Here is a 26,283-nt window from a genome sequence, read left to right on the forward strand (position 1 = left end):
TGTACTCCACGAGATGGTGAAAACAGATAAACAGTAGAGGGCATGTCTGGTCAACTATTAACATGAACAAATATTCCACCTGATCACACATACAAAATATGGTAAGTCATGAAGGAAAATAACGGTTAATGTTGCCCAAAACACAAGGTGCCACTGACTTTCCAGAGGCACTGTTGGAGATCTCGTCAGCCAGCTCATCCCTCTCCTGTTCAGCATGTCGACGGGCCCGTTCTGAGGCCGCATGGTCCTGAACAAACAAAACACACGCTGTTTGGTCAGTATGAGTCAATGAGACAATTTGCTGACTTCTCGTTCAAAGCAACTTTCAGTAAGTAAACAGGAGATGTACCTCCTGAAGCTGTAGGATTTCAGCCTCTAGGCCCTTGAGTTTCTTCTCGTTCTCCTTGGACTGGGCGAAGATCTCATCCCTGGAGGCCCTGGCCTCCTCCAGCTCCCTCTGATAGTCCTTCATCTGGGCCTGCAGGGACAGAGACACCATTTAGACCAAGTGACATCAAAAAAGATACTACACAGGCTAGATGTCCTCCACATCGCAGTTACATGAGGTTTGTCTACTAAGCAGGAAACAGGTGTGTGGTGTCCGTGCACCTGTAGTTTCCTGAGCTGTTTGATGGCCTCGTCCCGGCCCTTGTTGGCTGCTTCGATCTGCCCCTCCAGCTCGTTCAGGTCCATCTCCAGCTTCTTCTTAGCAGCCACAGCCAGCGCCCTCTGCTTCCTCTCATCCTCCAGCTCCGCCTCCATCTCTCGCACCTGGTGGAGCAAACGACAGCACATCAGCTCAGGAAGGACGACATCAACATCAAAGTGCAGTTGCTTGTACATCTTTAATTAAAGTGTGAGTTTATAGTGTATTCCACCGTCAAGACTTCCAATAACCAGATGAAAGACATCATGCATAGCAGTAGAGAAGCTGGACAGGTGATTGAGATCCATGGTTTTGAAATACAGTACACCTCAGGTACAAATACTCCATTATCCCCCTACCTGTTTGACCAGCGCCCTCTTCTTCTCCTCTCCCTGCTCGTCTCTGGCCTGCAGGTCCCGGTCAAACTGGGCCTTCATGGCCTGCATGTTGACCTCCAGACGCAGCTTGGCGTCCTCCGTGGCCTGCAGCTCGTCCTCCAGCTCCTCCAGCTGAGTTCTCATCTCCTCCACCTGCTGCTCCAGGGTTCGCTTCGACTTCTCCAGCTCATGGACCTGTACGCAGGAGAAACCAGTCCAGACCATACCATGTCAGCAAAACATGTTGGACAAAGCCTGTGTTCAGTGAAGAATAAAGGTCTTTGCATTCACTACACCCAAAGAATTTAGGAATTACTCTTGCGATTCAGCATCAACGGCCTTCATACCTGGTGTTAAAATCCATCCTTGGTCATCAGACTGTATTCTGATACAGCTAAAATGTATCAAATCCAGGCGTAAATGCATCTTGGATGAGATACAATCATCCAATTTTAATTTCAGGTGCAAATGCAATCCAACTAAATCACATCTAGATACAAATCTGATAAGAGGTGCTAGGTGTAAAAAGAGACCCACTTCTCCATCATGTCAGGACAAACCATTTATCAGCAGTGTGGGGTAAAACATCAAAAAGCCGCTCACATTCTTGCCCACGTCGTCCTTGGAGCTCATCAGATCCTCCATCTCGGTGCGGAGCTGCTTGTTGAACCTCTCCAGCTCCTCCTTGGCCTCCAGGGCCTCCTCCAGCGCTCGGGCCATAGACAGAGCCTTGGTCTCCTTCTCCCTGGCCTCGGCCTCGGCGCGGTCACGCTCCTCGGCGTAGCGGGCCGAGACGGTCTTCTCCTCGGCCAGCATCTAGCGCGGGCAAGGAGAGGGTAAGAGGTGTGTAAGCAGCTTAGAGCGGGACTGGGTTTCTTTAATCCAGTAACACGAATCAACTGGATACTGCACCTGGTCAAACTTCTTCTGCTTCTTCTCCAGGTTGGAGACGATCTGCCTCTGGTGATCCAGGTCCACCATGAGGTCGTCCAGCTCCTGCTGCAGCCGGTTCTTGGTCTTCTCCATCTTGTCCATGGCCATGGCCTTCTCCTCCAGACGCTGGCTGGTCAGCTCCATGTCCTTCTGGAGTTTTCTCTTCACCTCCTCCAGGCCCTCCATCGTCCCCACGTCCTCGTCCAGCTTCTTCTTCGTCTCAAACAGCTACAGGGAGGGAGATTCGTTAATTGATTGAATATGTATCAATTATATATTTGCAACATTTTGAAGCCATCGTCCTGCTCCTTCTTGGTCATAAAGTGTTAGAGTGAGAGGAAGAGAGGGAAGATAGAAGAAGAAGTCATTAAGATGAGTAGAGGAAGGAACGGGAAATGTGGAGTTTCATTTAATAAAAAGATGAAAAAAACCTTAGATATGTGATAGCAAGATTGAGATATTATCTACATTGTTAGGTATGAAAGATAGGTTGGCATAATTTGATGTGTTTCAATATTCCACAATATCCTTTCTATTGCTATCCTCATTATCAGGTGAAATAAGTCATCAATCAAAGTTCAGGATATGAAACAAATCCATATGAGATAAAAATGATGCCTATGAAAATGTCCTTCCTTCCTGTAAATGTGAACCTGCACTAGATGTAGCATGCTACAGATTAGCACTTCCTTTAGTTCCCTATAATCAGTCGCTGCCGTTGGGCTAATAACACGCGTCCCACTGTTCAACTTGTGTAACTCCTGTCCATATTTTCTTGTTAATCAGAACCACACGTCTTGAACGCAGCTCAGGTTTCCGCTTCATGGGGTCTTTAAGTGACTGAAAGGCCTTGCTGCTTTACAGCGATCTGCATGCTGCTATGCACATTAATGACAGGTGTTAACAGCTGGAAATCCTGCTTGGCCATACGCTTGGCGCTCAGTCAAACATCAGTGGTGAGTGCAACGTGTGCCTGTCTCGTGTATGTGTGTGTGTGTGTGTCAGACCCGCTGAAGAGTACGTCTGTGTGACTATGACTGCATCTGCGTATCCATATATATGCCACTGACCTGTGAGTGCGTGTTTATCGTAATTCATGTATGTGATTAAGTATGAATTCCTGTGTTTGTCCACCTCTTACCTGAGCTTGCAGCGTCTGCAGCTGCTTCTCCAGGTTGCGCCGCGCCTCCTCGTCCTCCTCCTGCTGCTCCAGCAAGGTGTTCTTCTCCTCCTCCAGCTGGCGGATGCGGCTGCTCAGGTTCAGCTTCTGACGCGTCTCCTCCGTGAGCAACTCCTGCGCACAAGGCCACCAACGGAAATGTGGTCAAAACGAGAAAAGGTAGGGAGACGTGGTATGCAAAACATCTTAAATCGTAATGAATGGGAGTTTTGTGATCAGAGAGCAAGAGAAAACATATTTTTTCATGGTGTCAAGACTAGGGTGCTGTTTATGCCATGTATCATACTTGTGTGTCCTGCAGCTGGCTTTCCAGGCTACCAGCATCCTTGGCCAGCTTGATGCCCTTCTTCTCCGCCTCCTCCAGCAAGGCAGACACATTGTCCAGCTCCGTCTATCAAGAGACAGCAAGACAAATAGAGTTATGATCCAACCACCCCAAACCAAGCCAAGCCAAACCATGCCATGCAAATTCCCTTACAGAACAGAACTGGGCTGGTCTGCTTTGACTGCTGAGAGACTGTGTACCTGGAGTTTGTGTGAGCGCTCGGCCAGCTCTCCCTTGGCCCGCTCTCCCTCGGTGGCCCTGGCCATGAACTCCTGCAGCTGGGACTCCAGTTTCTTCCTCTTGTGCTCCGACTCGGTCTTCGCCTGCTGCAGACCCTTCACCTCGCAGGCCATCTCCTTGTTGTCACTCTCCAGACTCTGCTTGTTCTTCTCCAGGTTGGCCTTGAACTGCAGGGAAACAACAAACTGGGTGTTAAACATGGGTGTTTTTTTTTTTTTTTTTTTTTTAAAGTTGTTAATACTTAATTTAGGGAATTTAAAAGATATTTACGAGCACACAGAAGCCACCTACATAATGTTGTCTGCCTACAGGTTTAAAGTCTTACAGGCATGATAACCAGGTATGACAGATGTATTGACCCACCCTCTTGGCCTGGTCCAGCTGCTCAGACAGCTCTTCCAGGGCGGTGGCGTGCCTCTGTCTCATGTCCTGGATCTGGGCCTCGTGGTTCTTGGTCTCCTCGTCTATGGCCTTCTTCAGCTCCGCCACCTCCTGCTCACGCTTGGTCCTGGAGTTGGGAGACACAAGGGGGTGGGGGGGTTAGGAGGGGAGACGCCTACCGAGATATAACAGTATCATAACACGATACATAGGGGTTCTGTGTGTTTTTATTAACCTGTTGACAAAATCGCAACCTGTCAACAAAAGACATTAAAGCAGCACCTGAGCTCCTGCTGGGCGGCGGTGGTGTCCAGCGTGTCCTCCAGCTCCGTCTTCAGAGCCTCCAGCTCCTCACTCAGGTCCCTCTTGAGCTTCTCCGCTTTGCTTCGGGACATCTTCTCCGACTCCAGGTCCTCCTGGAGCTCAGCCAGCTGGGCCTGCAGCTCCCGCACCTGCTTCAGGGCGTTGTTCTTCTGGGCCGCCTCCTCGTCACTCCTGGTAATGGACACACACACACACACATATATGCATTCAAGTCAATGAAGCCATGGCCTTTAATCACTGTTGCAGTCTCAAAGGGCTTCACAATGCCCACATTGAAAACGCCACCCCCAATCTGAAGGAGGAAGGATTCCTATAGATTCATTCCCTAAGACCTTTCTCTTAAATAACCCCAAAATATTTTATAGTGTTAAGGGAATTTTAGAATAGGACTCTGTGAAGACTATTCCATCCTCAAACTGATTCAAGCACAAGATCATACTGTACTACTCCTCTTCAGTGTCAATATACTGGATGTAATGATTCCAGACAGGCTTTTATTGTCCGTCCAAAGCTTATATATAACAAAGCAAGATGGCAAACTGATTAAATGAAAGGCATATCATCGATGTCATTTTGAGTTTATATATATAATTCAATGTATAAACTCTAACTGACTGCATACACAATGTTTAGGTTGGAACTGCCGACAGTGCACACAGGGTGGCAGTGTGGTAAACCCTACGTTGCTTCAGTGCATGATGAGGTGAACCGCTGTGTATCACCAGAGTGTGTGTTATTTCTCTTTCTCAGTCAGGAGAACAAGTACAATATAATGAGACTGCATATTTGCTGTTGCTGGAAGCGAGGCCCGACAGGACTCCTGCTGGCAGCAACATAAAACATTCCTCACTTACTTAGAAATCAAACACATTGAATGTCATAATGATTCAATTATATAATAGATAAACATATTAACAAAGTCGTGGCCTTGATAATAGGCTCTAATGACTCATATCAAACTCAAATACCCCATTATCCAAACAAAGGTAATATAATCCTCAGAATGGCCACTGAATTCCAAATGAGGTGCCTCGAGTGTAGTGAAAGCTTAATTATCTGGGGCTGTGACTAAACTGATGATTTCGGTGCATGAAATTAGTCGGACGGACGTTTCCCATCGACCCGCGTAGTCTGGACAATTGCCCGGTCTCAGGAGGCAGCTGCAGAGTCCGCCACATCAAAATCATGAGCTGACCTTCAGCGCAACGACCTCCACAGCTGCTGCACCTCATTCGTATGCAGTCTTATGTCAGCTAAATGGGGAAATAATTAAATATGACACCAAACGTGTTGCTCGGGAATTTTTTCCGCCGTGTGGCAAATCGGGTTGAATTAGGATGGATTAAGAGGGAGCTAAAATAAGACAATACTTGGATGCTGGGTTGACACTTTGGGAAGAGACGGGCCTTTTCCAGCCATAACTGTCAATGTTTTTTCTTAATCCGCACATTCCAAAAGACACAAAAACCACAAATTCGTGTCAAGAAAAAGCAGTTTGTTAACAGCTCCTCCTGGACTGTGAAACGATTCATCGTGGCAGCCCAGCTCCTTATTCCTTCCTATGGAAAAATGACTGCAAAGCCTCGGACATCAGCCTTGAGAACATCAATCACCGCCAATTTGCCTGAAATCAGACACGGCTGGGTCCAAGATGAAAGCTCTCTGCCAGCCGAGGCAGGCAACTACTGCAGCTAGTGCTGAGCACAATAAAGAGGGACAGAGAGGAGAGAAAGGTAGAGAAAAAAGTGTGTGTTTGTGTGTGTGTGTGTGTGTGTGTATGTGTGTGTGGTGAAGCAGTGCAAATGAATGAAAGAACACTGAGCAGCTGCTGGACAGGATGTCTGCTGCTTTTAGTCCAGGAGTTCAAAGCTGACTCGCTCACTGTATATTTGTGTTTTGCTTTTTTTTTGTGATGTGCATTTCGGGGCTTCCTATTGGCTGTGCTGTACACAACGGTGCGCTGTTGTCATGGAAATGCGATATGCTGTACTAGTGAGAGAATGTGTGTGTGTGTGTGTGTGTGTGTGTGTGTGCAACTGTGCACTGAATACTAAAGGCTCCTCTAACCAACTGAGCCACACTGCAGCACTACTTCTGGTCATGATATGTTAGGGTGAAGGGGATAAAGGAAGGTACCATACCACTTCTGGTCTGAATTTAGACTGTAGTCATGTGAGTTTAAAGGGGCGTGGTCATATCTGTGCAGTCAGGATGCATGCACGTTAGTTTTCCATGACATTTCCATGTTGTCTTCATGACCTCAATGAATCAAATTTCTTGATAAGAGTTGTATGAGTAGTGTGTGTATCACTGTGTGTGTCTGCAGCGAGACTCGAGTTGTCTGCCTGAACTAGCTCTGCTTCATATACAGAGATTGGAAAGCTAAGGTTTAGACCAATATGATTGAGGCTCATTGGGCCTCATTCATAAAACTTTTTTTTTTTAACTTTTGCTCTAAAGAAACATGCCGATTTTTGCGTATCCCAGGTGTATCTGATGATGAATGCCATTCAACTAGTTAGCCGTGAGACCCTGGTTAATTTCATTTGAAATGAAATGAGGTGAAATCAGATCATACGCACATTTTGTGAATGAGGCCCATTGAGAGAATACCCACTGCATCTGTCATTACGGTACACTACCATTGCTAAAGGACTCATGTTTGGATTTGAGATGGTTATTTAAATGTTTTATCTCTTGCAGCATATGTCAAAGGCACTTGTGTATGTCCCATTAGTTTTTATGTGTGTGACCGACCTGGCCAGAGCAGCCTGCAGCTCCTCTTCCTTCTTGGCCAGTTGGATCTTCAGCTCCTCTATCTGAGCCTGCAGCTCGGCGATCTGGTCCTGCAGGTCTGTCGTCTCTGCGTCCAGCTTGCGTTTGGCCTTCTCCAGCTCCTGGCGGGTCTTCTCCTCCTTCTTCAGACGCTCTGGAGGAAGGCACAACCGCATATGTAAGTAAAAAAACAAAACACACGGGAAAAACAATTGTCAACATGGTGAACAAGTACTAAAAAGAAGACATTTTTGGCTAAAGTAAACTAAAGTAAATGGGACAAGTGAATTGAGAAAGAATGTGGCCTGCCAAGGCACAGAGGGTCACACAAAGTGGCACATGGGGCACAGAGAGGTGAAACAAAATGACAAACCACAAACCAACTAATTGTCAACAGCCTGACACAACTAGCAGTAATCAGATTGGTTGCTTTGCGAGGCATCAACTCGTTGCAGAGCTGCACACACTGAATTTACACAACCAATCAAATTTATCAAGGCTAATTAACAGTCAAACTGGATGCCCTATATTTGACCTTTGTGTTTTTGTGCTCTCTTTCAGGCTACTTTCAAATGGTCTAAAATTAAACCTGCTGAGAAGACGCTTCATTAAGGGTCTCAGACAATTTGAACAAAGCCTCTGTGCCACCATTCAATGGCTGGATGGTTTTAGAAACACGAAAATGAGTTCATAGCCCAACGTTGCCTGGCCCCTTCGTACTTTCAGCTGAACTGACAGTGCCCCTCTGTCAATTTCACACTATTTTGTGTCTGTCCTAGTGAAATTCTGTAAAACCAAAGCACTGGATCCTGGAGTCCCTTACCCTCCAGGTCGACCATCATCATCTCCTGCTTGTTCTTGACCTTGCCCAGGTTCTTGGCTTTCTCCTCCTCCTCCGTCAGCTGGGAGGTCATCTCGCCGATTCTATCCTCTAGCAGCTTCTTCTCCTGTTGGGGAAAAAAAGTCAAAGTGGGGATTAGGTTGGAGGCTTTGAAAATAGAAGGTGCATGGCTATGGAGCACTATGGAGCGCCTATCTACGCTCAGAGACCATAGAAAGAAGAGGGGAGGTGTGTGCTGGTGACTCGTCGGTAAGATTATGGCAAGAGGATACAAAATGTGAAACAAAATACACCTTGTCCACTATGCTCTCAAGTTCTAGGACTGGTTCCTAGCTCTTACTGTTTGAACTACCTATAATCCTTGACTTGTTCCATTTTCTGGTTCTTGGTGAACCCATCATTTCTTCCCATAATCCTCTCACCTTGAGGAACTTGGAGTTTTGGTCCTCCAGCAGCAGAATGTCCTCCTCCATCTTCTTGATCTTGGCCTCGGCCGTCACTTTCTCCAGCTGCAGCTTCTGTCTAGCAGCCTCCTCCTCATCAAGCTGCTCCTCCAGGTCCTATGGAAAGGTAGCACACACACACATTTAGCACCATAGCCTATAGTTTGAAGTTTGACAGAAATCAAGTTCAAGTTTGTTTGTGTGCCAGTTTGTCTGGCATTTTGATGAGGACAGTGCTGATAGTGTATCATGTCCCCGTAGGCCAAGTACCAAACAGAATGCCCTTTTCACTTTAAATTTGCGTTACCAAACCAAGTTCACATCATCTCCTGCCAGTTTAAATATGATCCCCTGAATGTCAGCATTTCAACACAAATGTATCAGGAGAGAGGTTTAGTTAGGTGAAGATATAGACCTGGATGTGTGACTGCATCTTCTTCTTCTCGTTCTGCAGGCTCTGGTTCCTCTCCTCCTCCTCCTCCACCCTGGACTCCAGGTCATGGAGGATCTCCTCCAGCTCCTGCTTCTTGGCGGCCAGGCGGGCTCTCATCTCCTCGGCCTCGGCGAACAGCTCCGTCTCCGCCTGGAGCTGCTCTGCTAGGATGTTCTTCTCCTCCAGGAGCTGGAGAGAGTCAACAGTTATCAATTTTATACTATACATTTTTTACACACACAACAAAAAAATCTCCCTCCTCGATGGAGGACATGCTTACCTGTTGGTGTTTCCTCTCCATCTCCACCATCTCGTTCTCCACCTTGAGCTGTCTCTCCTTCACCTTGATCAGCTCCTCGTCTTTGGCTTGCATCTCCTCCTCTTGCCTGGTTACCTGCAGCAGGGGCTTCACCTGGGAGAAAACAAACAACCTCTGATGAGTCCAGTGAAACAAAAGGAGATATATATGATATAATGAACTTGAGAGGGGGAGAGATGCGCTGTGCATTATTCTACATTACATTAGTCCTTCCAGGAACATGCAATTTTTCATTTTCAGATCAAATTCATGTACTCCATAGTCTACATCAAGGGGACCAAAGAGAAGGAGTTAAGAAGTAGTTGGCAATATTCTCACCTTGGTGAAGAGCCTCCACCACTGCCAGTGTCGCAGCTTCAGGTAGGCAGCACAGTTCCTCTGGAGGACCTTCAGGGCGCTCAACTGCTGCTGCTTCTTGGCAAAGGCCCTGAGGAGAGAAAATGGAGCCATAAGAAAGAATATATCAGCGTCTGGGAATATCAGTGTTTTTCAAGGTCTCCCTGGGGATCCAGTGTTGTGCTGTGTTTTGAAATGATTCTGGAGAAATTGTCTGAAATGAACAAAAAGGGTCTCCAGAGAAGAGATTTGAAACCCATAATGTTTTATTACAGAAAAGTGAAATATGGTAGCGATCCTGATAGTGTGATAGGATATGTATGTGTTAGTGATAGTATATGTAGGTCTTAAAGGATATTACATTTGATTATAATGGAATATGTGGAGCATGCGATAGGAAGGGGCTACAAAGTACAGAGTATGGCTGATAGACTACACAAACAGACTGTAAAGTGTATGTGTTAACAGAGCTGACACTCACTTGCGTGCCAAGTATCCACGGCAGACAGACTGGAAGTAGATGATAATGTCAGTGATCTTCAGGTCTCTCTCCTCCTCCAGGTGGGCCAGGACCCCGGTTCTGAAGAAGATCTTACTCTGGCCGATGCGGAACAGGTTGGGGTCCAGCTCCAGAGCTCGGATCTATAAGAGGCACAAGAAGAGGTGTTAAGAGTTTACATATCTACAAATGTACTTAGTGAAAAGCTGTTGTCCGGTCCAGGACTGGGTTCAATTCGCATATCGCTTTAATCAATTCAGGAAATGGGTCTTCAATTTTAAGGCTGGAAAACTTCTGGCATGGCAGTCTAGCAATAGGCAACGTATTAAGAAAGAAAAAATAAAGAAAAAACTCGCCATGATTGGTAAATGAGGTCCTGTTTGTTTTTAAAATCTGAACTGACTTGAAGTGAACTGGCTGTGATCAAGTCAACAAATTCTGTAGTTCAGCTGAATAAACCCTGTTGTTGCCAAGTTTAACAGTAAAAGACAGCAAAAAAGCACTACCATTCTCTCACAGGCTTGTTTCCCATCCATGAATCCCTTGGGGATGGCGTTGGGTGTCAGGATCTCATATCTGTAAACATCAGAGAACATGAATGTCAACTCCAAATAGCGGCAGCCTTCTCTGTGGGTAAAATGGAGTTATAAACCTCAAAAAGCTTCTTGGTTGTTTGTTACCTCTGTCTGAACTCCTGGAAGATGATGCGGTTGGGGAAGCCCTGTCTGCAGATGCGGATCCCCTCTAGGACTCCGTTGCACCTCAGCTGGTCCAGAACCAGATGAGGCTCCAGCTTACCGGCCTGAGGAGGAGACAGATACACACAGTACCATTACATGATCAAACCTGCCCACTATATCCAAAAGAAGTTACATCCCAACCATTAACAAATAAGGCAAGTATACACTTACTCTCTTTTCGTGGTTGGGGATGATGCAGCGGACAAAGTTAGGGTTGGTGTTCCTGAGCGTGGCCATGAGCTTGGTGAGGGACTCCTTGTAGAGCTGGCCCACTGTGCGGAACATGCCCTTTTTGGTTTTGTAAGTGGCACCGAACGCCGTCTCGTTCATTCCTGCCACCTGGTCCAGGCCCACTATGCGGTCCACTGGTGGGGGAGATGGGGAAGATGGGTTAGAGCGGGGAGTCTTCATGGGGATTTGAGAATGATTATAGAAACAGCGGTAGCAACACGGTGGGATAATGTAGCTACATGACCAGGTGTGGATGGATGAGGACATTACACAAATAACAATCAAAGTCTAAATAAATTACAGTCTAGCAATCAAAGTCTACAACTACAGTAGGTCCTGCAGATGGAGGAGGGATGGGTGGCCGCCTATTACTAAATGCATGCTTGGCCTAAGGTTCTGTACATATAGCGCTCTATAGATTGTGTTAACCTGGAGCGAAGCACAGCTTCTCATTTGTCTCATTTAGATATTCATTTTTCTAGATATTCATTTAAATGCTCTCTTCTCTGGCTTTAGCTGATGAGAGACGGTGCTTGATGGCTGCTGCTACACAAAAGCACATTAAGATTCTTTTGACACTAAGTTTTTGACACTAAGCTTTTTCTGTCATCAACATATTGCCTAGAGGACCATCAACTATTAAAAACCCCCCAAAAAAGCAACATTTTATGGGGTTGAAAGCACTCAAGAAATTGCAGACTTGGATACAAACTATTACAATATTACTAGTCCCTGCACACACTGTGGCTCATGTGAGCAGAATTATTCCAAAAAGCGTAAAAAAATGGCACACAGCACAAATCATTTATGACTGAAGACTCTGAAGAATAACTTTTCCACCAGTGAATATGCATCACTTATCAATGTCCAAACAGATAAATTAAAGCCAGAAATGTTTAATGAGTCACTGATGGCCGGAATGTCCTTGAATTTCGATATTTAAACGGAGTGATGCAAAGCCCACCGCCTGGACCCTCTACGCTGACGTCTCGGCTCAGAACCTGGCCAACACAAATACCGAGCGCAACATGTGGTTCCAATTCCCTGCTACTGTGATCCTGCTATTAATCTTTCCTCAGTCACGCTTCAAATCCTTAATTCGCTTATGGATAAATATTGTCTCAGAAGAGGGAAGAAAATATAGAAAGTCAAGAAGACGCCGAAGATTGTGAATACTTGCTTCAGGGCTTTTGACCATACCAAGATCACAAGACCCTTTATCCACGTCAGGCCCCAAAAATACAGAAAGAAATCAAAGCACTCTGGTTAGGCTAAAGGGAGCAATTGGCACTACTCTCTAGTTAACTGTTGTAGCTACTGACTAGTCACTACTGCTGTTGGCTGAGACAAGGGTGCCATGCAGCCTGGAAGCAAATGGGAGCCTCTGCAGCTAAGACAGACACAGCACCGGCTGAAGCATGGAACATACAGCCAGATCTGGGCAAAAATATATTAACAAATGCTTTCAAGTAGTTGACCTGCTTGGGGAGCGTTTCTATTCAGCTTCCCAAGCCCTTGACCAGTGAAGGGCGATTAAATAAACATAATCCCAACACTGTGTGTGCTTTTGCAAAAATTTGACACGGATTCAACTACTATTTTGGCCCAGGTCTGCTACAGCACGGCCCAGTCATTCACCTGCTGGCTCATCCAGACTAGTGACATTGTCATAGAATGAAGCCCTTTGAATGGTCTGAATCTCTATAACACAGAGAGAGAGACAGGGAAGGGAGGGTGGATGACATTAACTTGAATTAACTTGAGGAAATAACACACATATATAGGCCTGGGTCCACAAGACAGATAGCTGTTAGTAGGCTTGAGTCAGAGAACATATCGACGTGCTTGTTAATCGAATAAGCAAACAAACAAGTACATACATATGAATCTTACAGGATGTGTTATTCAAAACAGATTCCTCTTAGTATCTAGTACCACTTCAAGTCTTTAGAGATAGGTAGGCGGTGGCTTACCGTCTTTCCAAAGTTCGGCCACAAACTTGTCAGTGGACTGGTGCAGAAGCGTGGCCACGTTGTCATTCAGGGGGTCCATGTTCTTCATCAGCCACTCATCTGCCTTGTAGTCCACCTGCAACAGTGGAGTGGTGCAGTGTGGGTTTCATGCAAGGACATGGATGGGCTGAAGACTTTCTAAGAACATAATCTTCAGTCTACTGAAGAGTCTAAGTCTACTGAAACACACTGACAGCAATGAAACTACTGGTAAGTCATTCTGAAACCATATGAAAGGATAGACAAAATATTTTGCACAACATTTTTAAGATTTGGATAGTTCAGATTTTCAATGAGTTGGTCAGAGAGAATATTTAATACTTAACCTATGGGTCTCACTTTGTGGTGAATCAGAATATATATAAGACTGCCATTTGACTTGCACACATTTATGTTTACAACATACTTTGACTATATGACTCTGCGGTTGTGCATTACAGATTCTTGTCTTCAGCAGACCGTCTAAATCTTCCAGGTTTTGGACGATTGTGGCGTTTAATGACCCGGTCCACATAATGGTAAGCAGATGTGCTGCTCAGCAGGTCTCCCTGCTAGACAAGCACTGTGCTCTGTTGCATAACACCACCGACACTGTCCGAGCCCACTCATATACAGGGTCGTATAAATCAAGCCAGGATTCAATATTTCAGTGACATTCTCCACAAGAGAGCCTTGCGTCATTGTCTCATTTGAGCAGGCAGCAGCTTTTCTCTGACTTTGCCGTTTGACTTTTGCAGGGAAAGATCAGGGATGAAAGGAGGAATTTTTGGGAAGTATGAGTCTAGACAGAGATAAAGAAGCTGGTCTAATGAGTCATATGCAGGAAGTTTAGGGGTAATATGGAATTAAAACAATCATTCCAGTATGACTAGGCTTGTCATGGAAATGAATCAATCCCTAATTTATATGGTATGTACTGGAAGCCATTTGGAAGATAATGGTAAACTAAAGCAACTGAAACTGTAAGTGCAATACCGTAATGAGGAAACATTAGCATCATGATATCAGTTGTAGTCATCATAATAGCTACAATGATTATCAAGTTGCGTTTTGATGCGGGAATGAGTCTGGAAAACTATCCGGTTAAAAGCCCTGATCTAAATCGATGGAGACTGCTTTTTTGGGAGGAACTGACCTATGATCTCCCTTACTTACAAAAACATGCTTGACCAACAGTCTCCATCAACAATGGAAACTTTATCCTTCCAGTAAATTGCAATTTCCGAGGAAAGTCCCTTTTCTTATGAATACCTGCCAAGACATAACTTTCCTTTCAGCTCAGACCGAAGCAAATGTACTCGACAGTGAGAGAAAACCTGCCCAGTATGTTTTCTGTGGAGAATAAAGGAGCGTACCTTGCCGGCGTAGTGGATGATGCAGAAGTCGGCCTTGTCCTTGAGCTGGCGGGGCTTCTGGAACTTGGTGTGCGTGCCCTGCTCCTGGGACAGCTTGTCAACAAAGGTTTTGTCTGTGGCCTTGGGGAACCAGCACTCCTCATCCAGCAGAGCTAGCACTCCTGGAGGGTTTGCCTGAGAGGAACAACAACAACACAGGACAAAGAGAAAGAGAATGAGGGAGAGTAAATGGCATATGTGGCACAACCTATCTTTTGTTGTTTGCCTGCAGAACAACTAAACAGTTCAGGAGTAAGTAGAGAAGATGAATGAGTATGTATTGAAATAGTTTCAAGCAGCTCAGCGTTGACTCAATAACTAGCTACAAATCCACACTGACCGGCCTCTCGATAAGGTCGATGCAGGGCTGCAGGTCGAGGCCGAAGTCGATGAAGCTCCACTCGATGCCCTCCCTCTGGTACTCCTCCTGCTCCAGGATGAACATGGTGTGGTTGAAGAGCTGCTGCAGCTTCTCGTTGGTGTAGTTGATGCACATCTGCTCAAATGAGTTCAACTACAGGAGGGGAGAGAAATTTAAGGAAGAGGAATATTTTCGTTGGAAATGTATATAGATGACCAGACCTCAAAACCTCAGATGAAGAGTATCTATGAAGCACAACAGATGGACAGTAAACAATACCTTATCATTGTGAAAAGTTTGCCTTTAGCAGTGACTAGAATTGAAGGTGCCAAAGTTTTCTTTAGTGGAACCATGGATTAAGTGGTTTTGAGGTTTTATAAACAATAAGACAAAACAATATATCTACAAATGGATTTGTAGATACTATTTCTACTTTCTTTGCCAATTCGATCCATAGAGGCCTGTGATGTATTTTTCCAAAGTATGGCTTAAACAAAGCAAATAATCTTGACGGAACAAAGCCTTCCTCCAAGGCCTCTGGCAAAGGAGCCTACAGCTGTACTTTGGAATAGTTGATTCAGTGGTGCTAGCAAAACAGTTTTATATCAACAATGCCTGGGCCAAACTGGCCTGGAGACCAATGCATTGATAACATTAAAACAAAAAGGGCAAACCTGTAAACCACATTTTCTACAATTTCTAATGTGAACAACATGTGTAGACTTAAGCAAATTCTTTGCACATGCAATGTACAGCACATGGCAAATTGAGGTGATTTTAATTGTATACCTGGAAAATCTCGAAGCCAGCGATGTCCAGGATGCCGATGAAGGAGGCGCCCTGCCGTTTGGTCCTGTCCAGAGCTTTGTTGATGCGGTGGACCAGCCAGCGGAACAGACGCTCATATGTTGCTTTAGCCAGGGCCTCTACAGCAAAGTCAGCCTGGAAGGAGGCAGAGGAGGGAGAGAAGGAGAGGAAGAGCGGTGAAGGATGGAGAGACAACAGAGGGAGAGACAGAGAGGATGAGGCAAAAGGGTGAGAAAGAGAGAAAGAAAGGAAACATGCGAGACAGAGAGAGTGGGAAAGAAAGAAGTACAGGAACAGTGATGTAATTCAGACACCATGTCAGATCCTTACTAAATGTTGACAAGACAGTGTAGCATTAATGTTCAAAACGCTGTTTCCGAGTCAGACTTGTGTTATTGTAAGCCTCATATGGAATAGTTGGACAACAGCCACATCCACAGCGCTGTAGCCATTATGATCGGAAGTCTGCAGCAGTCCTGCACATTCAGCTGTGATGAATGATTTAAGAGGTGGTGGTGGTGTGCCTTAGTGTGGTTTCCCAAAAGGCAGAACTAAAACCATCCTTGCTCCAATATGATGTAATGGAGAAAATACAGTGGAAGTATTGTAACAGAAATCATAAGCTATGTGTTTTTTGATGTCAAAAGCATGGCTAACTGACCTGCTCTTTGGTCTGGGCCTTCTGGACATAGTCCCTCCCCACTTTGATCCTTGGGGAGAGGATGGCTCTGGTAAACTCCATCACATTCATACCCAGCAGATGACACAGCTTCTGGGCAGCTGGGAAACAGGGAGGAAAAAGAAGGTGAAGAATTAACATTAGGATGAAACAAGGCTACAGTGAGAGGAGGCAGTGAAGATATCAAAATGTATATTTTACTCTTAACTGCATGTTCAATTTCAGGGTGCATGCAAATTTAAGCTACTCTGTGAATATATTTTGTTCCGATTGTGCAATAAAAAGCTGCATCTAGCCAACTGAGAAGACAGGTACCACTGAATACTATTATTCAAGATGTGGTGATAGACTGACCCACTAACCAACTTCAAAATGTTTAATATAGAGTCATGTATTCCAGTAAAAATGAAAGAATGTAGGTCCACAGTATGTTTGCCCTTCACTGATATTAAGATGTATCAGAAGTCTTCTCATGAAGTTCAGTTTTCATATGAAAGGGAAATGGGGAAATGTCATATTTGACATGGCAGGAGCTTGTGGAAAAGTCTAAAAGAGTAAAAGACCGGATCGTTTTTAGCAGAATCCGGTACAGATCGGCCAACAAGACTGCTGAGTCCCACTGCTAAAAAAACATCTGCTCCGGTCCTGGGTTCTGCTTTCCACATTTGGGAATATCTGGTTAAGCTGCGTCATTGGCATCGGTCTCATTTTCTCCCTCTCGTTCCTTGAAATGCCAAATATGCAGTGCCACATGTGGAGGAACCAGACGGCTATGCTCCATTTCTTTCAGGAGTAAATCTTAATAATGATGTGATTTAATGGCAGGTTGACAAGGCTTGGGGAGAGACATGAGATAAATCATCCGTCCCTCTGTTCTGTGGATGGGTACACGATGTGAGGCGGGCAGGAAAAGGGAAGAAGAGGAGTTGGAAAATAGGAAGAGGAGGAGGAGAAGGTCTTGACCTGCGGGCTGCAAGCTATCAGGATATGCGGCAGATGTATTTGTGTATGTATGTGTGTGTGTGTGTGTGTGTGTGTGTGTGTGTGTGTGGTGTTAGCTACCGGTGTTCTCAGGCATGGAGGCTTGGTCCGTGTTCCTCTCCTTCTTGAAGACAATGTTGCCAAACTGCAGCACTGAAGACACCACCTTCAGCATGGCTGCAAACATAAGAGACCAGAGAAATCAATCATCTGCTTTAGCAATCACATTTGCATTACATGAATGTGCTTTACTTGTCAGTCAGTCTGAACACATGGGCTGGGTTCATGGACATGGATGGATTAAGAGAAGTCCTTGATTAAAACGTTAATCTCACTGGAGATTGTCACTGAAAGTAATTTCTGACATTTTAGTGTGAAACTTTAGTGCAAAATCATAGGGAGAAGGATTAATGATCGATACAATGGGTATCTAAAAATCCTAAACCTTCTCCTTAATCTACAGTATGTCTGAAAACCTGAACCCGTCAATTGCTTTCACAGCCCTCCTCTGTGACCACTTTGCAGTGACAGTTTTGTGTCCTTCCTATTACACGCCTGGATGATCTGACCTGGGCACACAAAATGGAACAAGTGAAAGCGACCCTGTGTGAGTCAGCTAGGTGTTTTGGAAGCCGTACCCAGAATCTCCTCGTGGGAGAAGCTCATGATGTGCATGGCCTCCATGGTCTCCTGGAAGTTGTCCTTGTCCTGCTGGCCCGGGATGGGGATGTTACCGTTGGACAGGAAACGGTAGTTATTGAATCCTTCCAAAAGCAGGTCCGCTGCACACAGGAAAATGGAAAGAACAATTTGATGCGGGGTCGAGCTAGGTATGATTTTTCAAGGGACGGGACTCTAGTGCATAGACAGAGGACTGTATTTTAGTGCTGCAGTTAATTAGTCTACTCACATTTGAGGTGCTCTCCAGCCCCAGCCAGCAGCTGGTAGAAGACGTGGAAGGTGCGCTCATCTTTGGCTTGGCGGATGGCTCTGGATTTCTCCAGAAGGTCTGACACAGACTGGTCAAGGAAACGATAGGGTAACGATACTCCAATTTGCTGGGTCAATAACACTCAAATATATTAATGTGCCAGTTAATTTATAGGTAAAATTTAACAATAATTGTGAATATGACCAACTGTGTCCCAGAGCAGGAATACAGAGCACAGACTGTTACCTATGAGATCATGGAAGGCACAATTTCTGGATTAGCTCCATTGAAAATGAATGGGAGGGTGACCTTGTGGACACACACTATGTTTAAGCTTTTACACCCAAACATATTTTGTCTGAGTATAGACAAGTGCGACCCATAGGCCATTTCCAACAGGACTAACCCACAGATGGAGACTCAACAATTACAGCCCGATATTTTATTATGAGGGGGCAAGAATAAAAAAGCAACTCGCTCTGAGGAAAAGGAAGGCACCTCTTATGGTGAAACGTTAGTAGTTTTCCCCTTCATAATATTGTGATTGATTTTTATGTATTAAGTGTAGTTCTAGTTGTAGTTCTAAACAAGAAAATCACTGTGGCCGCTGTCACAGTGTCCACAAAGTTGACCTATTTGTTTCTGAAGGAGCAGCTGCAAAAAGTGTTGCATCAAAGACTGAAAACTCAACTCCTGTTTGTACATTTGAGACACTTCCTCATGTATAGGCCAAATTCTCCAAGATCACCGCAACCAAATATCAATATTTCAAGGTGATTAAAATGTCCTATTTAGATGATTTTCAAATTGTCTTTCTAATTTAGCTTCACAGTGAGCTTCTTTATAAATATCTCAACTATAAGGACTGATGGCATGCTCGCCATTCACGTCAACAGCATCAAAAAAGGATACAAGTTTCAATGTTGGCCCCAACAATGTATCCGGTGACGTCAAAGTTGATCCGGATGAATTTCCCCTGCAGAGGCAGAAGGAGACGGAGATTCAGGAAGGACACAAGACAAGATATACAGAATTAATCACTGACAAAATGGCTCTGTTGTAATCCAGACTGTCCCTCTTAGAGATGTAAAAAAAGTGGAGATGTTTATAGATTTTATAGATTTTAGTAAGTATTTGCTTTTTACCACTGATTAAGAAAACAGAATTGTGTATCACGATAATTTGGTATCATTATTTCTTCACAATTCTATTGAAAGACAAATGATAATATTGAATTATTGCCCAGCCCTACTCAGCAGACTTTTCCATTTTGCCATTTAACTTCACTATGGCAAACTGGGCTCACATCAACACCAGTAACTTAAGGTGGTTTATGTATATGGGTCCTGGGCTATATGAAGGACAGGACAAGTCTGGTTGTGATCAACTGGAGACATGGTATCTATTACACACACACACACAAGCTAAGAGGATATGATCCTATAATGTCTCTTTACTGGAAGGGGATTTCTCTTTGATGACATATGGAGGTGCGTTTAATGGCCTAAAGGGCTGGTGTTAACGCAAGGGAAGATTTACTTCAGTCAAGATGTTACAGAGCGACATAGTGAGGCAGTAATTATGGATGGACATTTGCCTTAAGTTCTCCTCAACAGACAAAACTTCCTCAATAGCCTAAACTACACTAATCCAGATTATGCATATTGCACAGTATTCCTCATGTATAGTCTTATTCACTCGTGTCCCTCCTGTCCTCTGTCACTGCTCCATGGTAGTGAGTGTTATGGTCTACGCTGAGCAGAGCTGCCTCCAGTCTGAACGGCTCCAGTATATCAAAGGCATCATTAATGACTAGCAGGCGCCTGTGTCCGGCCAGCATGCTCCTGTGTAATTGCTTACAGGAAAAGCAGGATAATCGAATTCCTTTCCATCAGTTTTACCCCTACTTATCCTCAGAAGTAGAGGAATTTTCTAGAAGATGCCAGCTAAATCTCATTCAGGTGTCAGATTATTTGGCAAGATCGACCGCGGTACTGTGACAGGAGGAGGAGGGCTAATCATGAAGCAAGTCACATACACTGCAGGAGACATTTTGAGGTCCACATTAAGAATGCAACCCCCCATCATGAATATTATTTTTTTTTGTACTTACAAAGCGTGATGAATTGTCATTTTTCACCGTCTTAGCATTCCCAAAAGATTCCAGGATGGGGTTGGCTTGTAAAAGCTGACGCTCCAATTCGCCCTGAAAAAAAAGGAGGGATGTTACAACAAAGCATTGTGTCAAAGCAGTCCTTCAACACCCACATGAGACACAAAAGCCACTAACAAAAAATAGGAAAAATAAACTGTGAACCACTGATTTTCACTGACAAATCAAGCACGTTTGAGGAAAAAAAGACATGCAGACAAAGGCAGCAGACATGTGCGGTATACAGTTAAGACCCTACAAATCCCCTTAAAGGTAAATTTCATCAACAAAGCCGGAGAAGATGAAGACAGGAATCATGACAGACAGTCACGTTCCTAAAATAACTTTACAGGCTCACCGGCTCAAGTCCTACAATAAAGCCGATAGTGAGATAGAAAGAGGGAGAATGAGTAATGAGCCTCAAAACTGAAAATGGAGAATAGCGACTTATCTGTGTTTCACACATTGTGTCCAACCTGACATTCATTTCAGCCTCAACTCCTGCTCTATACTGTTATAAACCTCATGAGGGAATAGAAAGATATTCCTGTTAAGCCAATCACTATCAGTTAAGTGTAAAAAGACATCAACAGGGATAGTGATAGGTAGATGGAAAGACATTAGGACCCCCCATACAAGGTAACAAGGTAACTTGTACAATCCAAAGATGACTGGAGCAAAGCATATCGTTCAGCTCACACTAAGGTCACATAAAAAATATATAAAAAGCCCTAACTCATACCTTTCCATCATACTACATTGACCAAAACAATCTGGACTAGAGATCTATCTATACTTACAAAAACAAATACCATATGGACTTATGTTTACTGTGTGTGCAGTAGTTTACAGGACTATAGTAAAACTAAACAAATCAGATTTCTGCAATCTTCTGGCGACCTTCCCATAACCCTTTCGACTCCATTTGCAGCTGTTTTAGTTCTTTGAGGTTTAAAGTGTTAAAAGATGCTAAGCTGAGCCCTGCTCTGGTTGTCTGTGACGTGTCCCGGTGCTCGCGAGTGATTGAGAGATAGTTCCTGCGGAAATGGGGGCATTTTGCGGTGACAGAGGCCAGACGGCCACTCTGTCCCATCAGGAAGAATCTGTCCACAACACAGAACTCCCTTCAGGGACCAGAGAGACACTTGGCTCTGTTCACACACCTATTGTCAGACTGGACGGTTTAAGAGGCTGAATAAATAGGTGACTTGTGCAGATGTTTGGACAGGTGGCCCATTATGTTCCCATCCAAGCCACATTGTGGGGTTGGTCATGACCAGGGAATCCAACATGGCCGAAAGAAAAACAATCTCTTACGGGGCTTTATTTCTCTTTTTGCGGCTAAGTGGAATATTTCCCATTACGTCAAAAATAGCCGCGCACACTGTTTGTTTGAGGAGGCCATTTTTCCAGATGGGAGAACTCTGTGGGATGAGTTAGAGAGAAATCAGCATTGCGCTCAGTATGTGAGACATGTAATGCGATCTTTGGCCGGAGAGCATGATGAGCTGCTTTTAATTGAGTTTTTGTGCAGCTGGAATGAAGCGGGACCGAATAGGATAAGCCTGTTCCTTTTCCAGCTATCAGAGCAGCGGCACAGCCCGCAGAGGGCAGAGGATTCAACCCCTCAAGCTGGTGTTTCTATATAAACACGGTGCTGCGGTGCAACTTGGTAGCTAACGCCGTTCATTGGCAACCTCGGCTCATTCGTCTCATCTACTGGGCACGGGTAGAAACAAAGAGCAGATTACAAACACCGGCGGGGGTCCAATTTAGCAGCATTAGAAGTTGACCCACATTCCTGCTGCAGAGAAAGCATGTCAGGCATCTGACAGTGGCCACAAACTGGCTCCTCCACTTGAGATGGCTAATCGCTGTGAAGCTGTAATGACAACTAGGGAATCTGGACATCATTAGCTATTGAGAGAATACATTTGCAGTCAACACTATAAATAAATGCAATCCTTTTGAAGAGAAAACATTCTCATCCATCTCCCTCCCTCAAATCATTTCACTTTCCTAACTTCTCTACCTTTAGAAACAACATTTGCAGCTTGTAGCTACAACTTTGTCTCTTATCAGAGAACAGGCTCTTTGGCAGGCCATGGAAAAGTGCTTTAGGAGAGATTGGGCAGAGCCAAAGAGGATCAGTCAAAACTGTCCCCACTAAATCTTCCAAGGCAGAGGCCAGTCACTGCTCAACATCTGCTCTGCAGGCCGGCAGGCCAGACAGACGTTACAAGTCGCTCTTTCCACCAGAGAACACTCCTTGGAAATGGCACAAATTATTTGAATCTGTGTTTGCAGTTTGAAGGAGAGGGACAAGCCAATATGAGTGGAGAACTCATCTTGGTAGAGAGAGCTTTTATGTTGACTCCAACTTCATGTGAGAAAGGGGACAGGAGGTTCTGCATCAGCCTATTCAGACTAGAGTTAGATGCAGTGATTAAGAATAGCTGGCTTGGAAACTCATCAGCCGCTGGCCAGTGAACCACGTAATCATACTTAACTTAAATGTAGGGTAAATATCCCATGCGGTAAGTATAGGCTAGCTGCTAAAGCGTATAAGTATAAAAATGCATAGCAGGCAGCGAGGGGAAGGATTAGGATGAAGTAATAAGCGTAGATGATTTAATCTACAAAGTTCCTTCCTGCTGGGAGGTGTGCAGCTGGGTCACACAGAGAAGTGGAGGCCTGTTGTAGGTTTTGGACCTGCATCTGTCAAGAGTCTTCCCAATGGAGAGGTTTGGGCATGGGTCCTGTTGGCTCTCCCTGCTCCAGCTCGAGTCCATGCAGTGGGTTAGATGAGGGCTCTTAATAAAAGGCCGCTCTTTGGCAAGAGCCGTTCCTGGCTACATACCCCCTCCAGCCGGGCCCACCAGGAGCCAAACTGGACACAGGGAGGTCCAACAGGGGGTTCTGCTCAGTTAGTTTGGCAGAGTGAAGCGTATTACGAATGCAATGTTAACCACCTGCTGCGGTGTAAATTATAAAACTGGGATCTGTCAGCTCAGTGGTAGATCATCAGTTTATCAAATGAGTATAAAGCAATGGTTTCTATGAGAGGAGATGTCCTTACATTGTAGCTAAATGCGAAATATTTGAAAGCAGAGCCTATAGCTTTAGAAGGGTGAAGATACTGTAAAGCACAGATCATGCAATGTTAAAGCAAAAGTAGATGAATGAAGGTAGATAGAAAGAGAAGCATCTACTGCCCAGCTTCAGGCACAATGAAAGGGCTAGCAGTAGATTGATTTCAGAGTGGATAAAGCACCCCTTTTATATTTTGCCCATAGTGGTTTGAGCGAGGTGAGTGCAGTAAGAGAGGCAGGAACTACATACTACTCACATAGAACAGGGGTCCACTCTGTAGGCAATGGGGAGGTTCAATTGTTATCATGAAAATTAATAGATTGAGTTAATGTCACAGGTACAGGTACAACACAACCAAATATATACAGTGTGAACAAAATGACAACAATTACAGATATTCAAACCAGACAAGATGATGCTTGCAAGCAAGTGTGCTAATAGGTTTGGATGAAAGGGATGAAGAAGCTGTGATGCATCGCTAAATAAAACAGGCCTGTTGCAGTGGTATCCAATCATGTGTCATGGGGGGCCAAAAGCCTGCAGGTTTTCCTTCCAAACAAAGTTTACACCAGCTGATTTCACGGATTAGCACACCTCCAACCAGACGGAGCAACTAATTAGTGAAATCAGCTGGTAGTAATCTGTAGTGATTGGTTGATACAAAAACCTGCATACTCTAGGTATGCAGAATCCAAATATTCTGCAACTCTGTGGCCCACCACGTTTGTGGAATTAAGCATTATCTTTACAGTGTAAGCACAACCTACAGTAGCCAGCATAAAAGCAAATGGCTATGTTCCAGCAGGTATTATTATAATACTGCAGTGGTTGCATTTTGAGAGCATCTTGCTTCCTTAATTTGATGTATTTACAGTTGAAATAACATATTGGGCAGGGCATAACATAGGGAGGGATCATTCAAAAGTATGAACCAATGGGATATCAGTTAGGGAGAGAAAGGCAGTTTTATCTGATGGGAGGGGCGGGATTGTTAAAAAATGTGTGATGGTTTTATTGGTTGGTTTAATCTTTATATTTACGCCTACTGGTACACCATGAGGCACCCATTAATGATGCACTATTTTCAAGAAAGTAAAGGTAATGGAATTTTGATATAAAAATACATTTTGTATTTTTTTTGGGCATTTATTGTTAAATATGTGTGAATTATGGAAAATCATTTCATTGTGACTTTCAGGACAGGACTCTATCTTTAAGAGTTTGCAACATAGATTGGGACTTTGCCCTCATCTCCTCAACAATGTAATGCAATTAGCCAACATTTTTCTTCTGAATCAGTGAAAATGGCCAGGTTTCATACAGCACAAGATGCCTGCCAAGGCTTAACTTGTGGCTACCAAACATAAACAGAACATGCATGTGATCATGTTTCACTAAGAGTGAATCACAATGATGGCAAGCAAATTTACATTATGGCACATAAGAACAAAGTAAAAATCATTCACATAAAAAGTCAATCTGAATCTCCATGCCAGTTTTTAAATTTACTTACAACTGGATTTTGTGCCTGGCAGAGAGAGAGACAAGTACATCCTAAATATGCTGTTTTAAAAAGGCACGTTTTAAAGTAAAAAAAATAAAGTGTCACTGTGTTCTGAATCCACTGACACCATTTGATGAGCCCTAAGTAGGTTGATGTCACACAAATGTCTATGTGCCCATGTTATAGAGAAAATTACATTTGTTTGAGAGGAAAAAGTTAGTGTAGCATGCACATGAACATGGTGTATAAGAAAGCATAAAGACTTGCCTGTAGTTTCACTGGTTTAGGCGACTCTGGCTGTTTGTTACAAATAAACAAATGCAAATTGTTAGATTGTGCCCATGGCGCCCACTATAGGTGTTGGGTACATGTCCATCCTTTCGGTATATACTATTTAAATGCATTAGATGTAGACTAATGCGTTACACATTTATGAACAATTAATGTATGGACTAGCATATGATAAGCCGTAGTGGTAGCCGTTCATTTTTAAGTCACACCTCATTAGACAAATCCACTATTAACATTAGTATTTCAATTAAGGTTGCAACACAGATGTGAATGGGCTCGTTCAGGTTACGGCTTAGACTAGGTGAGAGACATAAGGAGGGAGGGAGACCTGTTGAGATGGACAGAGTACTCACAGGAATGTGGTCTTTCCTTCCTTTGTGGGAGGAGGCGACGTGTGCCAGGTATTGGATGACCTTTTTGGTGTTTTCTGTCTTGCCGGCTCCCGATTCACCTCTGTGGGACAAAGAAGATAAGACACACAAAGGCAGACTTCCTCAGAACGGGGTGTGTGAAAAACTGAACCGGGCCACTGTTTCGAATGAACCTAATACGTCTACGCCCTACCTACTCGCTGATCTTAAAGAATTGGCTTGATAAGGCGAGTTAGTCCGATCCTCCTTTTAGCTTTACAGATCTGCAAGTGTGAGCAAGGGTTAGATTCAAGGCTTATTTTCTCGGGTTCCCGACCTAGGGCTCAAACTGAACAATGGTGCATATTTAAGCATCTGTTTATCTTTCTCTGCCATATATTTTCTGACTGTTAGTTCAGTTTAGCAGCTGTGGTTGCGGGTGGGGGAATGTGCGGCCCGTTTTTCACTGCTCTGTCCTACAGTGACGACAACCTAGGAAAACAAGAAACAAATCTTCTCAGTCCTCCGAGCCATACAGAAAAATCTGGAGTGACACTTCAGAATCGCAGCATACCTGAGGTTTTACAGTAAGCGCAAATTTACACACCCCAAGTATGCACGAAACTTTGTTTTGCTTTCAGATTGAGCGAGCGGTGTGAAGAACGATGTGGAATGATGTGGCCGCGAGTCAAGACTCAAGACTGG

The 26,283-nt window shown here is 44.3% G+C and overlaps 1 protein-coding gene across 1 annotated transcript in view; it reads right to left on the bottom strand.

The window, feature by feature from the left end:
- LOC139929590 (myosin-10-like) overlaps positions 1-26,283 on the bottom strand; it is a 56,678-nt gene that overhangs the window by 3,962 nt on the left and 26,433 nt on the right. Inside the window, exons 5-40 of the mRNA XM_078291247.1 lie at positions 25,582-25,681; positions 25,205-25,234; positions 24,947-24,961; positions 23,690-23,707; positions 20,302-20,394; positions 19,101-19,164; positions 18,168-18,266; positions 17,896-18,039; positions 17,339-17,434; positions 16,259-16,377; positions 15,580-15,732; positions 14,770-14,943; positions 14,391-14,564; positions 12,997-13,111; positions 12,662-12,724; positions 10,964-11,157; positions 10,733-10,854; positions 10,559-10,628; positions 10,035-10,195; positions 9,536-9,644; positions 9,179-9,310; positions 8,881-9,087; positions 8,445-8,582; positions 8,005-8,128; positions 7,164-7,335; positions 4,365-4,577; positions 4,065-4,209; positions 3,662-3,868; positions 3,423-3,527; positions 3,098-3,250; positions 1,936-2,184; positions 1,627-1,839; positions 1,006-1,218; positions 610-771; positions 350-478; positions 159-247 (exon numbers count right to left, since the gene is read on the bottom strand). Of these exons, the coding sequence (XP_078147373.1) occupies positions 159-247; positions 350-478; positions 610-771; positions 1,006-1,218; positions 1,627-1,839; positions 1,936-2,184; positions 3,098-3,250; positions 3,423-3,527; positions 3,662-3,868; positions 4,065-4,209; positions 4,365-4,577; positions 7,164-7,335; positions 8,005-8,128; positions 8,445-8,582; positions 8,881-9,087; positions 9,179-9,310; positions 9,536-9,644; positions 10,035-10,195; positions 10,559-10,628; positions 10,733-10,854; positions 10,964-11,157; positions 12,662-12,724; positions 12,997-13,111; positions 14,391-14,564; positions 14,770-14,943; positions 15,580-15,732; positions 16,259-16,377; positions 17,339-17,434; positions 17,896-18,039; positions 18,168-18,266; positions 19,101-19,164; positions 20,302-20,394; positions 23,690-23,707; positions 24,947-24,961; positions 25,205-25,234; positions 25,582-25,681 (4,764 nt within the window). The remainder of the gene's footprint in view (positions 1-158; positions 248-349; positions 479-609; positions 772-1,005; positions 1,219-1,626; positions 1,840-1,935; positions 2,185-3,097; positions 3,251-3,422; positions 3,528-3,661; positions 3,869-4,064; positions 4,210-4,364; positions 4,578-7,163; positions 7,336-8,004; positions 8,129-8,444; positions 8,583-8,880; positions 9,088-9,178; positions 9,311-9,535; positions 9,645-10,034; positions 10,196-10,558; positions 10,629-10,732; positions 10,855-10,963; positions 11,158-12,661; positions 12,725-12,996; positions 13,112-14,390; positions 14,565-14,769; positions 14,944-15,579; positions 15,733-16,258; positions 16,378-17,338; positions 17,435-17,895; positions 18,040-18,167; positions 18,267-19,100; positions 19,165-20,301; positions 20,395-23,689; positions 23,708-24,946; positions 24,962-25,204; positions 25,235-25,581; positions 25,682-26,283) is intronic.

The sequence above is a fragment of the Centroberyx gerrardi genome, chromosome 3 (assembly GCF_048128805.1).
Source record: "Centroberyx gerrardi isolate f3 chromosome 3, fCenGer3.hap1.cur.20231027, whole genome shotgun sequence".
NCBI lineage: Eukaryota > Metazoa > Chordata > Actinopteri > Beryciformes > Berycidae > Centroberyx > Centroberyx gerrardi.